Source organism: Giraffa tippelskirchi, chromosome 2 (genome assembly GCF_054371585.1).
Source record: "Giraffa tippelskirchi isolate mGirTip1 chromosome 2, T2T-mGirTip1v1.2.pri, whole genome shotgun sequence".
Lineage (NCBI taxonomy): Eukaryota > Metazoa > Chordata > Mammalia > Artiodactyla > Giraffidae > Giraffa > Giraffa tippelskirchi.
Genome location: NC_137276.1, coordinates 178378312 through 178404120, shown reverse-complemented (window position 1 = coordinate 178404120; position 25809 = coordinate 178378312). Strand labels below are relative to the sequence as shown.

General features: G+C 31.9%; 1 protein-coding gene across 6 annotated transcripts in view; it reads left to right on the top strand.

Moving 5' to 3' along the window:
• NECTIN3 (nectin cell adhesion molecule 3) overlaps positions 1–25809 on the top strand; it is a 146008-nt gene that overhangs the window by 53609 nt on the left and 66590 nt on the right. For 3 of the 6 annotated variants that reach the window (XM_081542736.1, XM_081542759.1, XM_081542770.1), the window contains 3 exons: positions 2884–3001; positions 6772–6923; positions 13579–15402. In XM_081542736.1, coding sequence (XP_081398862.1) covers positions 2884–3001; positions 6772–6923; positions 13579–14159 — 851 coding nt within the window. In that variant the 3' untranslated portion in view covers positions 14160–15402. Of the gene's footprint in view, positions 1–2883; positions 3002–6771; positions 6924–13578; positions 15403–25587; positions 25727–25809 lie in introns of those variants that run through there. The other 3 variants (XM_081542747.1, XM_081542777.1, XM_081542786.1) reach the window with 2 other exon arrangements.

The following is a 25809-nucleotide window of genomic DNA, read 5'->3' as shown; positions in this document are numbered from 1 at the left end:
CATTTTGTTGATGACATTCTAAGATACTCATAAAGGTAAAACAGTAAAGTGATCGTTGGGATAATAGTAATCTTAGATAAAAGTTCAAAGCTGGCCCATCTTGTGCCTTTTTTCTTAAAAGAGACGCTCTCTTATGTGTGTATTTGTGTGGATATATATATATGTGTGTGTGTGGATATCATATGTATATATGATATATATGTGTATATACTTTCCCCTTTTTATAAAGTTTCTCACTTTTTATGTATTCTTTGTGTAGCATTTTAAAATTTGAGCAAGAGAAATGCAGATAGCTTATAGTAAAGATAATGAAAGTTAAATAGGTTAAAGATAAAATTATGAAAAATCTCTGGGTTCTTGTGTCGTTTCCATCCATGCACAGATCATAAATCTAGATAGGTTTTTGAAGGAGATGTTCTGTTTTTTGTTGCTTTGTTTTTTTGATATGACATGCATGAAATTTTAATTTACACATATTCATTACGCTTTTTTGTGATTGTTTTGAAAACTAATTATAAGGATATTTTTCAACATTTATAGAGTTAAACTTGAGAAGCTATCTTATGTGGATTTTATTACCATTGTATTCTTGCGTGCAAATACAGTCCTAGTAGTAGTCCCTTCTCGTTGTAATCTGTCAGTATCCATGAAGGGTTGGTTACAAGACTCCTGCTTATGCCAAAATCTAGGCATGCTCCAATGCTTTATATAAAATGGCATATATTTGCATATAATCTACACACATCCTCCTATGTTCTTTAAACCATCTGTAGATTTCTTATAATACATACTACAATGTAAATGTTATATAAATAGCTTTAAATTCAATGTAAATACTATGGAAATAATTGCTGATCTGCAGCAAATTCAAGTTTTTATTTTTGAACTTTTCTAGAATTTTTTTTTTCCTGAATATTTTTCATCCACTGTTGGTTGAATCCACAGAAGCTGAACCCATAAAGATGGCTGGCTGTACCTTCTTTTCTCCTCATTTTTCTATCTTGTACATACTTTTAAATTTTTCTTTTTTATAAAATTTAGATTCAATTGTAAGTTCATTAATATTTTTCTCATATGTATTTTCTCTTCCCTGTGTCTAATAATGATTGAAATTTTCATCAATTATGTAGACTATTATTTTTTGTTTACTTAAATGCAATTTTAAAATATAAAAATATTTCTCCTGATGTAAGACTTCATAATTACGGCTTAGACTTAATTGGCCTGCACCTAAAATATTCTTATTCTTTCTTGCTGTTGTCAGAAAATCTTATATGCAAAATTCATATCTCAAAATTTAGAGGTATTCTTTGAGGATACTTTAATTTATCCTCCGTTGAAAATAAACACACAGATGTCTGTACTGTTCTTTCAGCAACATTATTACCAATTTTAAGTTAGAAAAAAATGTTAATTCTTGGTATTTATGAGGCAGGCCTTTTAAAATTATTAAGGTAATTATACCTTAGTAGAAGAAGTTTAACTTTTTACCACTTGTTTTTGTAAACCTTACTTGACTTCAGGCTTCCCTACATAGTTAAAATTAAAAGACTGACCTGGTCTCTCTCTCTCTAACTTCCCATCTGGCCTGCTGTTTATCTAGTTTACTTGTGTAGCTCACAGAAGGGTGGATGGTCTCTGCACCACACTTAAGTATCATTTCTTTACCTTCTCTCTTATCATTCTATATTTTTCTTTGTTAGCTAGCCCTCATAATGGATTTTTGTTAAAATTTTTAAAATGTTATCTTCCTTGTTACCATTAGAATATAAGTATTATAAATACAGAATATCTATACTAAATATCTAAAACAGTGCCTGTCACTTAATAGGAGCTAAACAAATGATGGTTCAGTGAATGATTAGTATTGGAATTCGCAGTTTGAAGGTATAAATTTATATTGATGTTAGATGTGGATAATTACTCGTTTAATTATGTAGTACATATGCTAAAAGACCTTTGGATACATTGAATGGATAAAAGTTCATATTTTGGAACAGTTGAGGCCTCAGAAAATTTACTTTAGTTGTAATTATAGTCTTAGAAAGTTTGTCACATCTCTCACGCCCTATGGATATTAATTAAGTGTATGATGTTATATTAATTATAATTTATTTTAATATTAATATAATATTAATTTTAACATAATGTTAATTGCAATATAATATAACAATTATATTAATTAAATGTATGAATATTATATTTTATAATTTTTTATAATTAACTTGATATCTCTTAGGGCATATTTCCTTTCACACTAAGCATTTCTTTAAAGACAGTTTAATGTAGTGACTTTGTGCTTAAATGACATGTCTCATTATCAAATTACTGTATTTTCTTTGTTCATATACTTCTGCATACTTCATAATAGGACTCATATTTTGCTTTTGGTGATTATAAGTTTGTGAGTATTCTTACATTGTGTCCAAAATAACTATAATTGTACATGCTTATAGTTGTCTAGTGTTTGGTACTCATTGTCCATTCATTTATTCATTCTTTTAGTTACCCAGAGTTTATTGAGTTTGTTGTTGTTTAGTTGCTGAGTTGTGTCCGACTCTTTGCAACCCCATGGACTCTAGCCTGCTGGGCTCCTCTGTCCATGAAGTAGGTTTTCCAGGCGAAAATACTGGAATGGGTTGCCTTTTCCTTCCCCAGGGTATCTTCCTGATCCAGTGATTGAACCCACATCTCCTGCTTGACAGGTGGATTCTTTACCACTGAGCCACTTGGGATTGAATACTATATTCCTTATTTCTTATGTGTATGAGAGAAGGAAAGTACGCAGCTTCTAAAGTTGTAAAGTTGTTAATACTTTATCATTGTATATTGCATCTATTGTTTACAAAAGATAATCTGCTGTATAATGTGTTTATTTTATAGATGCTCCTGAGGTTTCAGTAACAGGCTATGATGGAAACTGGTTTGTAGGAAGAAAAGGTGTTAATCTCAAATGTAATGCTGATGCAAATCCACCACCCTTCAAATCTGTGTGGAGCAGGTAATAATGTTGATAGTTCTAAAGAGGAATTATTTAAAAGTCAAAAGTGTTCTTCAGTGCATATTTGAAGTTGTTTTTTATCAGTGTTATATATGATGACAGTAATAGCTGTAAATTAAGGGTTTCTACGTGTTGTTCTGTTGCACCTCTCCCCACCTTCCAGCCCCCTCAATTCTGTTTCTCAGGGGCTACCTTGGCAACTTCAGTAATTCCTCCTGGCATTTATTATCATAGGTCTTAAACTTATTCTTAAACTACTAATTTTTAACATTGTCTATTGAAAATGAAAATTTATTTTTATATCTACCTCTTCACAAACATACCCATATACATATTCCTGCCCTTTGTCATCCCAGTGAAATTAAGCTAGTCTCAGTGACATTAAGCAGCCTTAAAATTGTGTAACCGTTGCCTCCCTATAATAGATAAATATTATTTACTGAGAACTAAATAGTATACTAGAATTCTGTTTTCTTTTATTTTTTAAAGCTGTTTGTTTTTCCTAAGGTTAATAATTCCTTCTTTTTACTTGTGTAGTTTACGGACAAGCCTTAATTCTCTTTATTTGTGGAATTTCAGACTGTTCTGCGGAGATTTCATTCTTATTTCTCAGTATTTGCAACTTCCACCCCCCCAACCCTACCTTTTCAATCTAGAGAATTGTATCTGTTACCTGTGAATTCTTCTCTCTTTTCTTTTCTCTATTTGTTTTTTCTTTATTTTTTTTGTCATTTCCCCTACTTTTTTTTTCTTTTCTGTTTGCTCATACTAGAATTCTTATTAATTGTATACTAAACATTCTTTCTTTTTCAGTTTTCAAATAGTTTTTGTTCTCCCAAGATTTCTTCGATTTTTTTTCCCACCATTGATTGAAAATTTTCTTTTGAGATATTTTCAGTGTTTCTGAGAGTGTTTTCTTATTCTTTGTTCTTTTTCATAGCATTCTTTTCATCTTTTATGGATGTATCTTCTTGTTTCTAAATTGGGATACTAGAGTTATTTCCTTGGCAGAGTTTTTTTGTTTCTTATATATTGTTTCTTTTTTCCTCCAGGTTCTTTTTTTGTTGTTGTTTGGTCTTTTCTTTTGTAGATACTTCTTGATTTTCTCAGTTGTCCATTCATTTCACAGTGATGCATTAAAATGCTGAGTGGACACTCGCTATAGTGGGGAGTACTTATTGGTTAGATTCTACTATAGAGGAGGTTATTTCCCTGGAGAAGCTTTAGATACCACTTATTGAAGAGTGGAGTTCTTTTTTTCATGAATTAACCTTCATTATTTTGCCTAAAGCATAAATACCTGGTATCTGTGCAGAGTTGAGAGGAGTCTGTTGTTTTGTTTTTTCAACTTTCAGCTAATACCCTGTTTTTAGCCCTCTGCTTTACTGGCCTTCTGCAGTACAGTGGGTTAGACTCTATCTTTGGCTTCTGTGGGCCAAATTGGCTGGTTTCTTATTCGTGTGCTTTCTGCAAGGACTTTCAGCCAAAAGCAGAGCTTTTCAGCCTTGGCACTGCTGACATTTTGGGCTCGATAAATCTTTGTTATTGGAGGCAGTCTTGTGGACTATTTAGTGGCATCCCTGGCCTTACTTCTCTAGAGCCAGTAGCACACACTTCCCCTACTCTCAGCTATGACCACCAAAACTGTTTCAAGGCATTCAAGATATGTCCCCTGGAGACAGAATTACTTCTGTCTTTTTTGTCTGTCTTCTGTCTGGGAAATACTGACCTAACACATATATTGTTTTCCCTATCTGTTTTCTGTATCGAAAGTTTGTTGATACATCTTATATGATGAATTCTGCCTCCTGTTCTCTTTCTCCTTGTTGGTCTTTAATAGTTTTTTCATTCCTTTGCTCCTGTTTTAGGTGGTATTTTGTGGGATCAGAGAAAGAATATATTTGGTTAACCTGTTGTCTTTAAGCAAAGATAAAGTTTTAAAGTAATGAAGGCCTTTCATTTACGTTTTCTTCAAAGTGGAAAGTAGGCATTGGTCTTCAAAGTGGAAACTAGGTATTGGTTAAGATGTGTGATAGGGTATTTCTGAAAGTCATACACTTCTGAGTTCTCATTCTAGTGTCTGTACTTGGAGCAGTCTTTTGAATAAATCATTTAACCTTTCTAATCCTTTGTTTCCTTATTGATAATAGTACTCCATAGAGTTTTTGTGAGGGTAAAGCTGATGAATCTAAACCATGTAGTGTAGGTACAAGAGCCTGTAAGGTGCTTAGCATGTCCTTTGTTGTGAATTTAATATGGTATTTATATTTTTCTAGCTTATTTGAATAAACACCTTTAAAGGATTATAAGCCATTTTTATATTTCTCAGAATTAAAGGGATTAGAATTTAGGGCCCAAAGTACAGAGCTAATTGGTAAGATACATAGATTTCATATTCATTCTTTTACTTCTAGAAAAAAAGTTCACCTTTTCATAGCTGATGTTTGTAAAAGTGTTCTTTCCAAAGTCCTCTTAAGAAGAAGATATGAAGTTTTTGTTTTTTAAATAATTTAAGAATAGTACCTTTACCCTTCAATGCTAAATTAAGTCATAGCAACTCTAAAAGGTTTTATTGGTTGTTTGGATCACAGAACAAAATCCTGTCTCTAGTGTTGTTTCTTTGTACCTTTTCAGTGTTCTTTGTTCTTACTCCCTTTGTAATTAGTTGGTCTACTTATGTGCTTAGATCACTGAAAACAAGGACCAAATCTTTCTTATTTATGCATTTTAGCAACACTGGCAGAGCAGAGTATGGTAAATGGTTAAGTTCTTAATAATTAAATAATGGATGACTGAGTGAGTGAATGAACTTTTTGAAAATCTGCTTAACTCAACCTATAGTACTAGTTGAGTACCTGGGTTTACTTCACTTTTTATCCTCTTATCTTAATAAAAATAATTTATGGGCTGTAAAAACACTTACAAAATAAGACTTAATTGGTTCCTCCTCACTCCACGTGGGATATACCCTAACATGGAAAAATGGTGTAAAGCAGTATACATTTAGTTCCATTGCAATGAATAGCTTTAGAGTTCTTACAGTGAAATTTTATTCCTATTATGCTTTAGAGTAATGTGTACACCAGATAGAATCTTTTAGCCTAATTATTATAAAAATCATTTTAAAAGAGTTGTTATTGATAGCAAGGGTGCCTTGGTTTTTACTGTCACAGATGCCTACTTTATGAATAAAATCATTTTGTGAGAAGACCCTTGTTGATGCTTTAGAAGTTAACCATCTTTGGAGTAGAGCACAGTATAAATTTATTTGCTCAATATTAAATGTTACTCTTTAAATATGTTACAGAAGGTGCTAAAATATTATCATGTGCTAAAGTGATGACTTTCACTATGAAAATTATAGATACATCATGTATGGATTCATAATTCACTGAGAATTATTTTAATTCTTTTAAGACTATGGGTATGTTTTTAAATACTTTTAATTTTCCAGTTTTCTGAATATAATTCTTTAAAAATCAGTAATTTTTTTCTCTCCTTCTCTCTTATTCCCTCTAATATGTTAGCCTAGCTTCACTTATATGAAATGATATTTTGAAAGAATAGGTGTTCTAAATGGGTGTTCTTTATCTGTTGGTTCATCTCTACTAAAATGAAAATTCACAACTTACATGCTTTTATTTCATAGGGAATTTTACCTAAAGGATGCTGATTCTTTCTCTAACAACTGGAAAGTGTAATATCTTACTTAAATAGTTGTCAATGAATAGAATCTGAAGGTATTTAATTTCATGCTTTTTAAAATCTAGGTTAGATGGACAGTGGCCTGATGGTTTATTGGCTTCAGACAATACTCTTCATTTTGTCCATCCACTGACTTTCAATTATTCTGGTGTTTATGTCTGTAAAGTGACCAATTCGCTTGGCCAAAGAAGTGATCAAAAGGTCATCTATATTTCAGGTAAGTTACTATCTACTCACAAAATGAGTTATGTAGATTATTTCTATAACAACAGTAATAACAATAACACTGTGATGGAGGCAGTAATTTGTACTTGTGAAGATACATATTCCTCAGTATGAGGTTTTCCAAATAATCTAAAAGAGATGTGATAATGTAACTCTACCTGAAATTCATATATAAAGTGGCATTCCATTACTTAAAAATTATCAAAATGTCTACACAGTAGTTCATATACATTTTAAGACCTATGCATATAGCTGATTTTTCAGTTATAATATTACATATAGTCTGTACCTTTCTAGATTCTTTTGTATTTATACCAAAAATAAATAGTGGATTTTTTTGTTTGCTTTTGGCAGCTATTCTGCAAACAAGTGTCTTTAATAAATATCCATATTTTATTATTTATTTTATTTATTTTATTTATTATCCATTTAAATAAAATTTAAGATGTTTTTTCTGGTTGGTCCATAAGCCACTAAGAACTTAGATTTTATGCATTTCATTTGTTTCACTGTGAATGTTTTCATCAGTTTGAATACAAATTTGGGTTTTTACAAAACATAGTTGGAGCTAAAAATATATTTTTCCTGGGTGTGACTATAAATAATAAATTATCGATGGAATGCTTATTTATAAAGATTATATAAATATTTTAAGCATCTCCTTCTTGACTATAAGAATGTAGTAATCTTTATGTCTAACAAATGGAAAATGAAAGGAAAAAGGAAGAGAACCTTGAGAATTACAGGTTTGTATAGTAATTTGATAATCGATAATAAGAGTTTTATCTCTGTTTAGTCTAAAACTAAATTTTTTAAAATTGAACTATACTTAATTTACAATGTTTCAGGTGTACAGTAAAGTGATTCAGTTTTATATATGTACATATACATATTCTTTTTCAGATTCTTTTGTGTGATTTTAGACAAATTTTAGGCTTACATTAATATCACATTCTTCGTCCTCTGTGATCTCTTAATCTAAGAACAGTTCCCCATATTATTTTGCATGGTATTTATCACAATTTGTAGTTGTATACTTACTTATTTACCTATTATCTGTCCTCATATTTAAACAATCTGTATTTGCTTCATTATTGTATTCTTAGCACTTAGTGCCTGGCACATGGTAGGGACACAAGATTTTTTTTCTTGCATGTATTTCACAAGCAGATTAGAGTTTTGTGTATCTCTAGCTAGTCTTTCCCGCAAGTAGCAGTGCTTTGATATAAATCTAATAGTATATTAGTCTCTTTTTCTTCCCTTAGAGGTTTTTTATTAAAAAAGAAAAGAACTTTGAAGCCACAGGAAATCCATATTTAAAATGTAGTTACCTAAGGACTGCATACTTATTATTTCTGTTGTACAAAATTTGGTATGGAATATTACTTACAAATCCTAGGCTCAATGGGTTCTAATTTTGTAATCATTTAAATATCAAGGCTCAATTTTAGTGTCTTATCAATTGATGATTTGCCAAATTTGTATCATTGGTATTCTGCATCCATTTCCCAGTATTGGTTACTTGTGTGTCCCTCTGTCTATTAGTGATCATTAACCCCTTATGGGGGCTTCAACGGTGGCACTAGAGGTAAAGAACCCGTCTGCTAATGCAGGAGATGTAACAGATGTGGGTTCGATCACTGGATTGCAACGATCACCTGTAGGAGGACATGGCAACCCATTCCAGTTTCTTGCCTGGAGAATCCCGTGGTCAGAGGAACCTGGCAGGGTATAGTCCATAGGGTCACAGAGTCTTACACGACTGAAGCAACTTAGCACACACACACAACTCCTTATATGTAGAAGTATAATATGCATTCAGAACTGAGTTCCTCATCTTTCTTATGCCTTTTGCCATGGAATCTCTTCCTCTAGTAGTCTGTTTGTCTTTTAGTTATTGGTATCTCTGTCAGTATGTTTGCTCAGGGTGTGAAATCCTTGATACTTATTCTTGACTTTGATTTTTTTTCTCGTACCACACCCCATCCATCAACAAATTGGTCTGAACTCTCTCATTATGTTATATACAAAACCTTACCAATTCTCTACTTCCTTTGCCAGTATTTTGGCACAAACCATCAGCAACCCTTGCTTCTCTATAGAACAGTCATTTAATATTCCTACTCTTCAGCCTGTCATCAATTGAGAAGCCAGATTAACCCTTTTAAAGGGCATGCTGGATCATGACAGTCCTCTACTCCAAACTTTCCATGGACTTCCCATTTTGCCCACAATGAAAACCAGATGTTTACAGTGATTTGTGAGCTCTGTACATGTTCTGGTGCTAGATTATCTTTTTGAGCTCACCTCTTATTATAGCCCTTGCTTGCTTGGCTTCAGTCATACCGGCCAATTTGCTGTTTTTGCACACAACAGGCACATTTCAGAGTCATTGCCTCTGCTATTTCCACTGCTGAGAATACTCTTCAGATATCTTCATACCTCTTTCCCTCACTTCCTTTAAGTGTTTGCTCTTATGTCACCTTCACAACTGTATTTAAAATTGAAACTCCTCTCTTCTCACCCATTTACTGCTGTCTGTCTTTCATCTCTCTGCCTTATTTTTTCTCTGTGGTACATATTACCATGTGATAGATTACATATTTGGTTTTATTTATATGCTTGCTTGTTTTTATCCCCACTGGAACATATGTTCTTGAAAGCAAGATTTTTGTCTACTTTAATCAGTACTATATTCTCACGAATTGCAGCAATATTTAACACATAACAAGTGTTCAGTAAACTTTTGTTGCATGCATGAATACATTTAAGAAGAAAACAATCAGGAAAGTGTAAAAAATTCAGAGTCTACATTTATGTAATTTTATTTTTCTTGACAAAAATCCTAATGTAACACTGATGATAAACTTTACACATTTTAAAATCAGCTTCTACCAAGTCTTATAAGAGTGGAAACAACATTTTGAGTAAATATGAAAAATCAAATTAATTACCGCTAAATACTTCAGAAAAAGATGGCATTATATGAGATGGTTTTCTTTAAGTAATCATCAGGAATTAGACTTTACTTTTCTATCCATAGTCTTTAATACAGTATAGCATGCTGAGTATAGTTAACTCTTGTAAGAGCTTCTTAGTTATATCTAGTATCCTAGATATAAATTGCCTTTCCATAATGGCTATTAAGGTCTACTAGTAGGCTTTTGGAGAAGGCAATGGCACCCCACTCCAGTACTCTTGCCTGGAAAAATCCCATGGACGGAGGACCCTGGTGGTCTGCAGTCCATGGGGTCGCGAAGAGTCGGACGCGACTGAGCGACTTCACTTTCACTTTTCACTTTCATGCATTGGAGAAGGAAATGGCATCCCACTCCAGTGTTCTTGCCTGGAGAATCCCAGGGACAGGGGAGCCTGGTAGGCTGCCGTCTATGGGGTCACACAGAGTCCGACACGACTGAGGTGACTTAGCAGCAGTAGGCTTTTATCACAATAAAAGGCCATAACTTACACAACGAATGATCAGAAAGTTAGTCTTTTTTCATCGTGAGTTATATGTTCATGTTTTCCTCCAGGACAACGTTTTTATCTCAGTAATAAAATTTATATTTTAAAATTTCATTACTGATTTTTTATAATATTTGTAAAATGAGTATATCATATGACTGGAGACTAAAAGGTAACCCAGAACAGAATAGAATTTATTAGCACTGAGAGAAGGCATTTGAAATTTTGTTACACGTTTTCCCACATTGGCATAAGTTTTGTATATTCAGGATCCAAGATTGCAATATACAACTTTAGTTATTACTCATCGTGGTACAGTGACTCTGTCCAATACTAACCGACTGCATGAAATTGTGATTTTCCAGTTGCTTTTGATGCGGGTTTTTTCTCCTGATACCTCTTACTTCTCTGAGAATAGAGAAGCAAATTTTCATGTATCACTTAAGTTCCCTCATGCCTTAAAAAAGTCAAAGTATATTCCTATGCAAATCTTGAATTTCAAATAAAATTAATTTGATCCAGACATATTAAACACACTTAACTTAGCAGTTAAATTTTAATGTTTATAGATTTTGTTTATTTAAACAATTTATGTAGTCTGAAAGAAAAAGGAACCAATTAATTCCATTTTTAACATAGTAATTATTAGGCTAAAACATACTTATAGCTACAGAGGTTTTGCTGGACTATTTGTTTTCCTATTTGGCAGGACTCAATTCGTTTGAAAAGGAAAGTTGAGAAGTTGGATATGGAGAACTCAGAATCTACTAGTTTTTTACATTTGTTATATATTTATTTACCACATTTAGCAAAGAATATTAAAAAAAACTGCATTAATACAGAATGCTGTTGGGGAAGGATTTCTAAATCTTGATAAATAAGTAGCTGTTAGTTGCCTCATTTCACAAATATGACTCTCACAGTAATTATCTTGCAGTATAGCAAAATTGGAAAGCAGAAATAAATGTCTCGTGAATCATCATATGTCTGTTGCTTAAGATACAAAATATAAAGTTTAGTAATAGTCCCTTTTTCATGGAATTTATTGACAGTGAGGCTATTCTGTTTTTTCTTTTTTTTTAATAGTTGAGGAGATAGTAGGTTAAAAAAAAATTTCTAGGACCACTGACTAAATACGATTTTTAAATAGATTTTTTTGGGGGAGGGTTACTGTTTTTTTTTGTAGTTAGATTTTCTGAAAGCTGTATTTTGTTAAATCTCAGTTAAACAGTAGATGTCCATTTATGTTTACATAACATTGCAAGTAGAAATAAATGTTGGTGATTTTTTAAAGAATACTTCAGAAAAATGTACAGTTACGTATCTTATGTTTGGTGAGAACTCAGGTGTACTATTCTGAGAAAAATACCATTTCATTAAGAGGTATCACAAACTTAGAATTTTAAATCATTAATTAGGTAATTTGTGTATTTGTTTAAACATGCTGATGCCCATTTAGTATAATACTTTTTTCTTTGGTAATCATAAAGACGACATTGAGTACCTAAAACTTTTCCGTTAGTCCTCCTCAGAAAATACATGAGTTATCTTATAAATGATTAATTTTTAATATTCTGGTTCTATGAAGTTGGACTGGATTATATGAGGCTTTAGTACTTTTATAGTAGAAATGATCCTACTGTTCCACAATTTTAAGACTGAATTTATTCAGCTAGTGATTATGTTCTCACAAATTAAAACTCTTCTTTGATTCACTTACATATACTATGATAAATAATATTCACTTCAAGGTACTTGACTAGATTGCCTGTTATATTGGTTTACACTCATAGGAAATTACTTATAATGTACTTATTACATTTTATACTGTACTTGCTAAATTTTTACCACATTCTATACATATGGCATTCCGTGATGAAACCTGTTTCAGTAAGTATTTTTCTTTAGCTTGTAATTTTAGAATAACTTACCCCATGTAGATTTAGTATTTTTCTAACAATCACTTTTTAAAAGCTCTGTCAGTACCACTCATTTAAAAAATAATTATAGGAGATTATCATTTGGATCATTTGTTTTTTATCAATGAAGAAATTCAAGAATTTTAAACTCATCCTTTCTTCAAACTCTAGAATTTTGTGTAACATGACCTACAAATACCACTTAATTGATAATTAACCAATCTTTTTTTTTTTTTACTATTTATGTTTAGTTGCTTTTTAATATTAATGGCTATTTACTCTATAATCTAATGGCAATACACAGGGTCATTTGCATCTAATATTTAAGTATCATTAGAATGTTCTCTCTAAAATATTAGCTGCTCTTTTTGAGACTCCATCCTAAAGCAATGTGATGTTGAATTTTGCAGATGCAGTTGAAATCTCTCAAATTTCCTAAATGTTCAGATATCTTACCCATGGGATATAGACATGATGATGATATTTTTATAATACTTTATAACATGTTTTTTCTTTGTTAGTCTCATTTGATAATAGCCTGATAATTGGCTAACATAGAATAAATATGTACTTTTTATTTTTTAAATGACTAAATAATGGTATATACTACATACATGCTTTCTAAAATTTAAAGCATTTTCTTTATTTAAGGAAAATATTTTTGAGAGAATTATTAAGCCAACAGCTTATACTATGGCCACTTAACAATCTATAGTTTTTCATTCTTTTAAAGATAAGTTCACCTCTTAAAAAAGATTAACGTTATTAGGTAAAGATGGATATTAAGAAAACACACTTTAATTTTTTTCATTCTTTTACTTTATTATTCTGTTATTTCCTTATGCTACTGTACTGGCTAAGAAAATGTACATTTGAATGATTTAATTTTTTGATAATGATAATTCTTAAGCCAGCTGTATAGTATATATATAACATTTAAATAATACTCACCATTTAAAAAAATATTTTTCTTTGAGTACAATATTGTGCTTTAACTTGGAATAGAAAATTTAGGATTTACGCCGTGCATAGTTTTTCACTTCCCTTATGTGATTGGTAACTGACTTAGTGTCAGTTTTGTTATTTAAAAAATATATATATAGAAGTATCACTACTCTCTAATCTTAAATTAAGAATGAAAAACTATTGTTACTATGAATATGTTTTCATTAACTGTGCTGTCTTTTCAACTTGCTGCTGAATCAGCCTGCATTGACATTCTTTGCCTTTCTGTGTCTTGTCTATCTTTACTTTTTCCATTAGATCCTCCTACTACTACCACCCTTCAGCCTACAATTCAGTGGCATCCCTCAACTGCTGACTTCGAGGATCCAGCAACAGAACCAAAAAAATTGCCCTTCCCATTGTCAACTTTGGCAACAATTAAGGATGACACAATCGGCACGATCATTGCTAGTGTAGTGGGTGGGGCTCTCTTCATAGTACTTGTAAGTGTTTTGGCTGGAATATTCTGCTATAGGAGAAGACGGACGTTTCGTGGAGACTACTTTGCCAAGAACTACATTCCACCATCAGATATGCAAAAAGAATCTCAAATAGATGTTCTTCAGCAAGATGAGCTTGATTCTTACCCAGACAGCGTAAAAAAAGAAAACAAAAATCCAGTGAACAATCTAATACGGAAAGACTATTTAGAAGAGCCTGAAAAAACGCAGTGGAACAATGTAGAAAATCTCAATAGGTTTGAAAGACCAATGGATTATTATGAAGATCTAAAAATGGGAATGAAGTTCGTCAGCGATGAACAGTATGATGAAAATGAAGATGACTTAGTTTCACATGTAGATGGTTCCGTAATTTCCAGGAGGGAGTGGTATGTTTAGCAACCACTAAATATGACTTAATGTACAATGTTTCATTCATACTAGTTGATCATTTTCAGATTGTTCATACTTTTTCTTGGGGGAAGAATAAGCTTTTTCAACTTGATTTTCAAGCTTACTTTTTATATTCTGATTTGACAAATGGAAATGTAAAATCTGGGTTCAATGTATCTGAGCTGCTTTACAATTTTTTTTCAATGCTATACTACTGTCTCAAGAGTTAAATTTTAATGCAGAGTACTTTATTGGTCTGAGGCACACAGGTAAGAAGAAATGTCAACATTAAATGTATGACTTTTTGGTACAAAAATTAAACAAAGAAAGGAAACTACCTTAGCATTGTGTATTAAATGTTTACCTAAGACTATATAATCTCAAGTATAATGTTTGTTGAACATATACCTCTCAAAATTTATCACCACTAAATGATATTACATCTAAATTGACTATAAAACTAATTCAAGAAATGTTTATATATATTTTTAGTATACAAAAAATTCACCCTGATGAAACACCTTTTCTTTTCAAACATTGTTTTCTATGTTTCTATACAAATGGAATCTTTACCTCTGCATTTTAATGAGCCTTGCCATAATTACTGTAGAGTGGCTTTTCAAAGGTATTTTGTTGCACTAAAAACTGTGGTAGTAAACTCAGTGAACATGATGTGTGGAAGAGCATAATTAGCTGATCAATATTTTTGTCCAAAATACATTTAAGAGTAATAAAAACATGCCTTTTAAACATGATAATTCTTACCATTTTTTTTTCATCTCTGGAAGACAATGCTTATATTGTCATGCGAATGTTGGTACATGAAGTAGTAGTTTTGTTTTAATGCTTTATGTGTTAAATATAAGAAAAATAACGAGAAGATGGTACATAGTTTAATAGAGTGTAGAGAGGGCATTTCACTATATGGAAAACCATGTAAACAAGCAAACAAGCATTGGAGTACCATTTTTTAAAAAATAATACATGTTTCAGACAAGAATCTGTGCAAAGAATGTGGTAGACCATCTTGTTCTAGTCATTTATTATTGATGTTGTTCAAACGGGTAAATATATATAGGAAAAAATGGAATAAACTTGGAAATTTGAGATTTAACAAGAAGAAAATCTTAGTTATAGAACCAGTCACTAACACTTGCTGATGGATGTTGTCAAACCATCCCCTCTTTTCTCCTAAATGTTTGTATGTGTTTCAAGATTTTTGTTTTTCCAATTAAAACTGGAAACATCATGAGGTTTTTTGTTTTGATTTTTACATAATTAAGTTTATTCTTTCCAAAAATCATGCATCTTTTGCAAAAGAAATCTTACCTAAATCTTCAAATGTGGATCTTCTTTTGTGAGGTAATTAAATTGCTTCTGCAGTAGGATTCTGTACAACTACAATAATGACAACTATTTTGTAGCCCAAAGAATATGTTTTTCCTGTTGATGATTCATTTGAAAAAAGGACTGTAGAATTGCCTTTAGGTGTTTTGCCATGGACTTGAAATAGAAGTTAGTAGGAGAACCCTAAATTGACTTATTTTGTTAATAAAGACAAAGTAGTTACTTTTTTTTTTTGCCTTCTCAACCTGCCCCTTCTCAAGCCTCATCAGATCTAAAAAAAAATATATTTTTATAAGGCAAAGTTCTAACATGTTCATACAATTTTGCAAGTAGTGAAGGCTTTAATCTCAATGATTATAACTTAGTTTATTTTAACTAGCACTATTTTGTGGAAGTTTGAAATCTATTTTCTTTCTCTCCCTCAAACACTTAGTCTAACAGTAAAGTATTGGTTAAGGATACAATTAGGTAAAATTCGCTGATGTCTTGTTGAAAATATTTGTTTTAAATACAGCTTACCACTGACAAATATTAAGACTCTTTGGTCCAAATCATTGGAAGAAAAACTTTCTTGATAATACTCTATGATTGAAGTGACTTTTAATTTAAATGTTAGCAATGATATGGCCATAGAAGGATGAGTCTGAAGCTTTTTTTCTTTAGAAGATGTAAACTTGTGCCTTTTTTGATCAAAATCTCATCTTTGGAACAGTGACTTGAAGTGCTGTACGAATTTGAGAAGAGTAATCCCATTTAGAATATCGTACAAATCTCTATTTGAGTCTGATCTGAAGAAAGTTAGTGTTTCAGGAGCTGTATTTTAAAAGTATAAATATCTACTTAGTGATTGTGAATTTCCTTTTAAATTGTGGTCATTGTGTGGTTAGGGCTTTTTGTTTGTTTAGTTTTTACTGGTCTGTTTTTTTTTTTGGCAGTAGAGGGTGACATGGAAAACTGCAAGTGAGTAATATATTCTGTATCCTTAATCTAAAGCATTTGGCAAGCTAAAAGACATCAGATTTTTAAGAATCTGCTACTAATGCTTAAGACTTTCTGAAGCATTGCACTGTTGTTTATTAGACCTTTATGTATGTTTACTGTACATAGAGACTTGTTTGTAAACATAGACATTAATAAACATTTTGTTAAATTAATTTTGAATATCAGTAATGTACACAGCTGACTGATGAGTTGAACTCCTACTCTCTTCTTGGAAAAGATGGCAGAATAGTTTTACTATATTTTGGCCATGTTTATATTTATTACCTTTATATTTGGACCGGTTTTTCATTTTTGTATTCGCTTTAGAGTTTTCTTTCACACTGGTTAAAATACTTGTACAGTGGAGATTAATTCAACTCTTTTTCCCTTTTTTTCCATTTTTATTGAAATGTCTTGAAACTTTAATAGTATAGGGGTTAACTTTAAAAGTGATATTTGATAAGTACTTTATAGTTGAAAGATTTAGTATTTTACCATGTGCCTGAAAGGTTTCCATTTGATAAGCCTAACATTAAAGAAATCATTAAGCTTTTTCAGTAGTAGGTTTTCAGTAGTAATATTGCTTCTGATAGCCATAAATAGGAAAGTTTTATAATGGTATTCCTGGCTGAATGTTTAGCACAAGAGGCTGTAGGAAGTATAATGTATACATGCAAAAATTGACAGAAATGTAGCAATATTAGATGTGAAAACATCTGATCTGAGTTTGATTTTGCTTTTGGTAAATACTGCTAAAACAAAAGTATGAACAAGAAGTTATTAATGTGTGGAAGTAATCAATGTAAAAGTAAAAGAAAGAAATGGTACCCGTATTGATTTTTAATTTTAATGGGAATTATTTACAGATTGAATTGTTTTTCTTATTTACTTGTTGATGTATCATCCATAAAAAGCTCCTTTCTCAAATTTTTGGTATGTTGGGATATATTTAATTTTGATTTGTACCAGGGATTTTTTTTTTTTTTTATCAAGTTACTTATCTGGTGGTAGCCCCAATAGCTGCGCAACAAATCTTTAAATAAAAGTTTTTTAAAAAAATTCTTTAGAGGCATATTTCTGTAACAAGCCTATGGTTATGGATTACCTTCTTTGTTCCCAGAGAGAGAGAGAGAGAGAGTGTGTGTGTGTTTGTGTGTGTGTATGTGTCTCTGTAACCTGGTTCCCTTTAATTAATGATATTTTGTGGAATTAGAAATGAATTTCTCTTTCCAAACGAAACCATACCAGGTTAAGGATACAGTTAAATAAAATTTGAGGAAACATTTGGTTATGTTAACCATTATAAAATTTACTTTTAATTAATCATAGAATTCCTATCTCACATATACATATAATCAGCAACATTCCCCATAGTCATAAATTGTCTTATCTCTTTAGCCCTAGCAGTTAAAATGTTTTAAGTGTTTTGCTGTGACTTTGACATGTCAGTTTTTTATATATTAACTTTCAGTTTGGAATTAACACATTTATTTTTTAAGTTTGCATTTAGTGTTTTTACCTTACAGCTGCTTCAAGTAGGAATAACACTGATTCTTATTCTTCTCCTTGTTCCTTATTTCTGACCTTTAAAATTATAATACAGGGAATCCCTGGCAAGCCAGTGGTTTAGACTCTGTGCTTCTACTTCAGAGGGCTTGAGTTCAGTCCTTGGTCAGAGAACTAAGATCACACATGCCCTCACATGCTGCATGGTGTAGACAAAAAAAACTAAAAAACTTGAAAGCCTAAAATATTTAAACTAAAATAAAAATTATGATACACTTTTCCTCTAAACTTTAAACTATTTTAGAGCAAGCAGCAGTTTTTTTTCCCTCCAAATAACATACAATTTGACTGGATTAAGCTTGATTTCATTCTTACTATACCAATAAAAATTCATGCACAAAAGAATCATTGAGTAGTGTACAAAATATACCAACTTTTTCTGTTTTTACATTGTTTCTATTAATGCATTTGTTTTCTTCTGTTATATTCCAATGAACTGCACTGTTTTTTAAAAAAGTGTATCTACTTTGAATTGAGTAGTGATAGAGTTCCATTAAGAGCTTAAAACCAAGAATTGCTTGCAAAAGCTTTTGCTGTATACCTATGCTTGGGGTCATTTCTTTTCTTGAACCTTGATAATAGTTTTGTCATGTTCGTTTCAATTTTGAAGGATAAAATGATTTAGTTTTGTGATGTTTTATTTCACTTGCCTTGGGTTGGCCACAAAGTCTGTTTAAATTTTTCCATAAGATGTTACAGAAAAAATGAGAATGAACTTTTTGGCCAACCAAATAGCTGTTTATTCTGGCTGGGCACTGTGGATGAAGCCTGGTGAAAGTTTAGTAAAGTATAAGTTATTCTCAAAACTTGAGACTAATTCAAGACCTCATTCCCTTTCATGCATAATATTTCTATATAGACATGATACTCTAATTTTCACAGTCTCAGTTATGAGAAATATCTCTGGAAAAACCTAGTCTTGAAGGGACAGTTTGATCTAAAAGTTAGAGGTAACAAAACCTAGAGGCTTTGACTTTTTAAAAAAATTGTTTAAAAATATGCGAAAGTAAGACAGAATAATGAAATGGATATTCATGTACCTGCTTCAGTTATTTTCCGTTCATGGTCAGTCTTGTTTCATTTAAACTCCTATCTGCATTATCCCTCCTGCCATTATTGTTAGTTCATCTGTAAGTATGTCAGTCTGTAACTTGAAAGATAAGGAATATTTAGAAAAAGTAATCACAGATTCATTACTCTACTGAAATGAATCATTCCTAATATCAAGTATCCAGTTACTGTTCAAATTTCTAATCATCTCTTTTTGCAGTTTTAGCTAGTAACCAAATATCCATACATTGGTTGGTTGAAATGCCTTTTAATCTGTGTGTTCTTTATGTGCTGTTTTCCACTCCCACACTTCTCCCATGCAATTTTTTGGGAAGAAACAGCTTCATTTGTCCTGCAGTTTTCCAGTTTGGATTGTGCCAGTTGCTTGTACCTCTTGCTTGCATCTCTTGACAGATCTGGAGCCTTGATAAGATTAATGTTAAATTTTGGGGAGCAAGGTTACTTCTTAAGTGGTGGTATGTTCCTCTATCAGGCACATAGTACCTGGTTTTCTTGCAATATTAGCAGCAATTTGATGCTCAAAGCCTAGACTTACTGACAGAGAACCTACATAACATCTAGATCTATTCTGTTTTTTACCATACTATGTACTTTGATGTCTTAGTAACTGTGTTCATGCTGCTCCCTTGATCTGAAATTCCATTTCCTCCCTTTGCCATACTGGGAAATCAGTCTGTATTCAAGGTCCAGTTCAAATTATAGCTTAATGAAACTTTTCCCTTCAGAGTTAACAACTGCTCTTCATAATTATTTTTTATCAACTTATATCTCCTCTACTATAATATCACATTATTCTAGTTATTATCTGTCTTCTCTAGATCAGTGGTCTTCAACTGAAACTTGACTACCTATCAGTTAAGAATTCATATGTACTCCTCATATGTAGAGTTTATAAATTATATGTGTGCTACCATAGAAGTTTGCTATATGCATTATAAAATACTCAAAAGTGAAAAATTTTAAATTTGATAACGTAACATTTTTAAAAGATTGATTATTTTCACTAAAAGAGGAATCTTTGAGTAAATAATATAATCGTACGTCATTTTGAAAGTTAACTTTTTTCCTCACTAAAACATTTTTGAGAAAAGCCGTATGATTGAATGTGCTTCGTTTGTTTTTTCATCTTGGTTTTACACTTTTTGATTCAGTGATTAAAAGTTTTAAGTCCATATTGAGTATATTTTGACACTAGTTTTTATATATGAAAGCTCAGTTACCTCTCGGAAACAAGTAGATTCAAATGAAAGGTACATTTTAGGGACCTTAACAGTTTTCATCCCAAGTACTGTTTTTAGAGCTAGTCTTCATGTTCATGCTGTTTGGTTTTCCAGTGTCAATGCTAATCACCCTCACACTAGCTGTTTCAGCACAGTATGGGTATAGTGTGAGGTTTGTTGTTAAAGAGGAGTGAATATAAATTTATATTTTATTTGGTTTCTAATTATTTGATCTGAGGGGGGCTTAATTTGTTACATCTAATTAGGTTGCCATGGTTTTATTTCATAATGTAACATGCAGTTTAGGTGTTAGGAGTAAGATATTTGCATTGCCATTTTGGAGGATTTGTTTTGTTATTTGTGCATATGTTATTGGTGTTCATTCTGTCAGTTCTTTGCAGAAATGACATTTACCAAGAATAAATGCTTACTAGTATATAACATGTGTTAGCACTGATACCCTCACTTGGTTTATGAGTCAAATGTTCACTTGTCACATACTGTTCACCTGTCACATAGAGAACCCATGTCATGCCTCCTTTACATTTTTGATTTTTCATTAAATCTAGATAAATTTTTAGTTCAGCTGAGCTCCCACATGTCATAATATATCTGTCACAAGATGCAGACTATGATGAGGGGGACAACCAAGTGAAGATGTAACTGTCTACATTCATTTGGGACTGTCCAACTCCACACTCCCCATAGGATATTTTGGGTGCCCTGTGTGGCAGGTTGCCACCTGATGCATGGACCTACTAGTGCTACCAGTGCCAATCCATATAAGTACAATGCTAATTTTTATTAAATGCCTTCTCCCTCTCTTTTATTTTTAGATAAGTGATTATTTCTTTCTATACTTCATTGGAAAGTAAATAATTCTGTGGATTCTCCAACTCAATTTTGAGGATTTTGTTCTCTGTTGTGAGGAGAGGGACTGTAAAAGTTACCCTTGCATTCCTAAAACTTAGAACAAGACCTGACACACATTAGGTTACTATTGGTAATTTGTTGGATGAAAACCTAAGGAGACCCTCCTGACCCAAATAGAGGAGCTTCATTAAAAAGTAGTGAGATAAATATATGGATGGATATAGAGGCTTATCATATTGAAAAGATAAGTGTTAAAAGAGCTTTTTATGAAAAGAGAGTGGGACATATTTATGGGGAAAATTGGTAATACAGTGATGTGTAGTGTGGGAATATTTATGTATTTTAAACCCAAATAAAAGTTAGGAAGAAAAGTTTGTAGAGTATCATATTAAGCTGTGAATTAGTTGATGGGTTACATAAGTTTTGGTGAAGGAAATCAAAAAGGGATGAAACTTAACGTTTCAGCTAATTGTTAAGATTTGGTGTTTTAACATAAGTATAATAAGGGACTATAGATTTCTATATTCATTTTAAAATGGTTTTAGCAAATTGCCAGAAACACATATTTTAGTCTATAGAATAGTATTTAACTTTTCAAAACTATAAAAGTGCCTCAGTTTCAGATGTGAATTAAGTGAGCACATGTTTGAATAGCTTTTATGTAGGTTTTAGTCACTTGTATCAGAGTGATAACACGGACTTTAATTCAATTTAATATCTGTAATATTTATGTATATTTTTGAAAAAATAATGAAAGTTATTTGTAACTGATTTTTGATAGTTTTCTCCGTAAGACAAATACATGGCGCCTCTACATTTCTGTGGATAGTATCTATGGTTGTACTGAGGGATGCTATTTTTCTGTTTTGGGAGGTGGTTTCCAATGTATATGGATTCATAAGCTGCCATGATAACAGGAATATGTTCTTTTGGGAGACACGCACCAGTCCTTTAATGCTGAATATTTGAGTGTTTGTCTTTTTGTTTTTTGCTGCTTAGAAACGTATAATTAGATTTAGTAGAACATCTTCTTAAGTTATGATAAGGTAATGTTGCTTCATGTCAGTCACTCAGTAAACTAGCTTGATGTTTAAAAATGCCAAATTTTTATACATTTGCTTACTTAATTTTTTTTTTCTTCTGGTTTGTTGGAGTATAGAGACTATGTAGATTATGAGGGCAGGGATGTGGGGAGGCAGTGTTGGGGCTAAATTCTCAAATTTTGTCAAAAATCTTTGACTTGAATGCAAGAAACTTCAGCTTTTCATTTACATTCTGTACTAGTGTTCATCACCAGTTAATACCTTTAAAATCTTAATGCTCTTAAATGTATTATTTCTTCTTTTCTTAATTAAAGATTTGAAGAATTGAAAACTCAAAAAGGAAACATGAAATTATGTCATATTGTACTTGACATAATTAGTTTACCTGTGTAGAGTAGGATATCCAGTTGGTAAATGGATTCATACCTAACTTTTCGTCCACTTTCTTATTTTAGTACTTACTAGCCTGTTCTGATACTAAGAAGAGATGTGCAAAATATGTTAGACATGATTAAAGAATGAAGGGAACCAGGTGAAATAAATATGCTCAAATATTTATTGAGATAGAAGGAAGAGATATAGTCAACTCTCAGTTATGGAATTAAATTAGAGGACTAGTAGGACAGAATTAGATAAGTAGACCATAATTTAAATGTTTAAAGAATAGTATCTATTTAGAGTTCAGAATTAACTTCAGGATATTAAAAATAGTACATTTTCGGAATTTGGATATTAAAAGACTGATTTTTTATCACAAAGCATTACCAAATTTAATAATGCTAAGATTAAATGAAAGGCTTTCTTGTAGGAGATGTGAGGTTTGATGAATTTATAATGATGTGTACCTTGAAAATCTTAATTTGGACTAATTACATTCAAAAAGTAACCTGAGTGTTTGAAAAATAATTTCATAAGTATTACTATAAATATGGTATAACTTTGTCATTATCATCAAAGTAAGAACACTCATTTAAATTCTCCATACTTGGGCGAAAGTGATAGGGTCACTTTACTCCTTGCTGCTGCCGCTGCTGCTGCTAAGTCGCTTCAGTCCGTGTCCGACTCTGTGCGACCCCATAGACGGCAGCCCACCAGGCTCCACCGTCCCTCGGATTCTCCAGGCAAGAATTCTGGAGTGGGTTGCCATTTCCTTCTCCAATGCTGGAAAGGGAAGAGTGAAAGTGAAGTCGCTCAGTCGTGTCTGACTCTTAGCTACCCCATGGACTGTAAGCCTACCAGGCTCCTCCGTCCATGGGATTTTCCAGGCAAGAGTACTGGAGTGGGGTGCCATTGCCTTCTCCACTTTACTCCTTAGGAAAAGAAAAATTTCTCTTAAAGGGAAACTTCAGACTAGTGTAAAATAGGTAGCATACGTGACACATGGGAAAATTTTTTTTTTAATTTTTTAAAAATAATTTTGCCTCTGACAAGGTGTATGATGTTGATCAAATAACCTTTGCATTGTAACCTTAAAAGGTTTCAATTGGCCTATTGTTAAAACCTGAATATGAAACTATAATTTATATGGTGGGAAAAAGTAATAGTGTAGATGGGAAGATTAGCCCTAAATCATCCCAAGTCTCTTCTACATTTATAAAAGCAGAGTATATTTGGTTGGTTTTCAAATTTTTTTCTCATGTAGCACATATTCAAATGGAGTTAGTACTGGTTAGAGATACGAGCAACAATGAATGATGAACCAAGTATGTATTAGCAAATGAGGGTAACATTTTGAATGATGAAGCTGGTTATATTGTTTACAATAATTGTGTATTTTTGGATTCTATCCAGTATTTGAGTTATTGTTGAAACTGGTTACTTGGCACCCATTGGTATGAGATTTTTAGTCTAGAATAAAACTAATAAAATGACACATTAACAAACCCAAGATGTTAGTTTGCTAGGAAATTTGTATAATTGGTAAAGAAACATTCTTTTTAGCAATCTAAAACACCACATGACTCACATTTGAATAAAAACAGTTGAAAAATACTCCTACTAAATACACTATACTTGGAATTACTATGATGGTAAGTAGGTGAAATATTTCAAAACTGATAGTGCTTTGATTCTATTTAAATTTGTCATGTCTGGAGTCCAGTAGTAACTATTTAAGGATGTATGTGAACATCAGTTTAATTGAAGACAAAGAGCTCTTTAATTCCAAATAGGGGACCCAAAAGAAGAGATTATATTAGATGTTGCAAAAAACCATTCTTTCCCCAAAAGGGCCTAGGGTAGGGTAGAGGTTTGTAACATGTCCTAACCTAACTTTATTTCATGCTGTGTTCCTTCCTATTCATTGACTGAATGACCTTGGGCAGAATATTTAACTTTAGAACAGAAGTATATTCATTTATAGAATGTTACCTTAAATATTTTATTGGTTAGATAAATTGAGTGTATTGAAGGTTTTTTGTAACTGATGGGTCATTCCTCAAAATTTAGTTACTGGGTGTGATATGGCTGAAATTGTCAAAATAATACCTATACATAAAGATTGATGGTTTTGTCATATCAAATGTTTACACTTGAAAATAATTTTAGTGAATTCTTTTACTTGGGAGTTCATAAAATAAGGTGGCTTTTTAAAAAAAAAATTGTGTGAAATGGTAACTACTAAATACATTTTTAAAATCCTTTCTTATAAAATTTTTATGATACAGGCTGGAAATGAGAAATTGGTGTTCAGAAATTATATAGTGTGTCTGTAGCCAGGAGATAGGGAAGAATTTACATAATTTTGTAGTAGAGACACTATCTTAAAGTGTACTATGTATTAAATGTGTGTTAATTAAGGGAAGTTATCTGCAACAAGTACTGTTTTAGTAACGTTTCTGTTTTAAAAACTTAAATTTTGCAATGTCATTTTTTGACTGTTTATTATTAGAGCTAGGGTATTTTCTGTTTTTTAGTGTTATTTTGCCCTTTCTTGAAGATTTTTGGTTTCTTTAATAGAATTTCTTTTAATATAATAAAAGCTGAATATTGTGTTGGCTAACTCCATTAAGGCATACTGAATATTTTTCATTTATCATCTTTTAGAATAAGAAGTTAGTTTTCATCTTCTTTTCTTCTCAAGACATTTGCCATAGACACTAGATTCACTCACTCATACGTGACTGGGGATATTCTTTTCATAACTTTAAAAAAGTAGGAGTACTAAGGTTACATCTTGCAAAGAGTGTGTTAGTATTAAAAAGTAACATCAAGTTTGGGGTCTTCTGAGCTTGTGGTTAGATAACATTCTTGCACATTGTAGAAATCAGAGGACAGGAATTCAAGAATTCTTTGTAAAATTGCTTGAAAAACCTAATTTTTGTTACTTTACAGATGTTCCGTTTAAGCAGACCTCTTCTATAGCCATAGCTGGAGCTGTAATTGGAGCTGTCCTTGCCCTCTTCATCATTGCTGTCTTTGTGACTGTGCTGTTGACTCCTCGAAGAAAGAGACCATCCTACCTTGACAAAGTGTAGGTAACTTTTTTGGGGGTGTTCAACTATGAATATTCAATATGTGTCAGTCTTTATCGTTACAGCTACTGATATGAAAAGT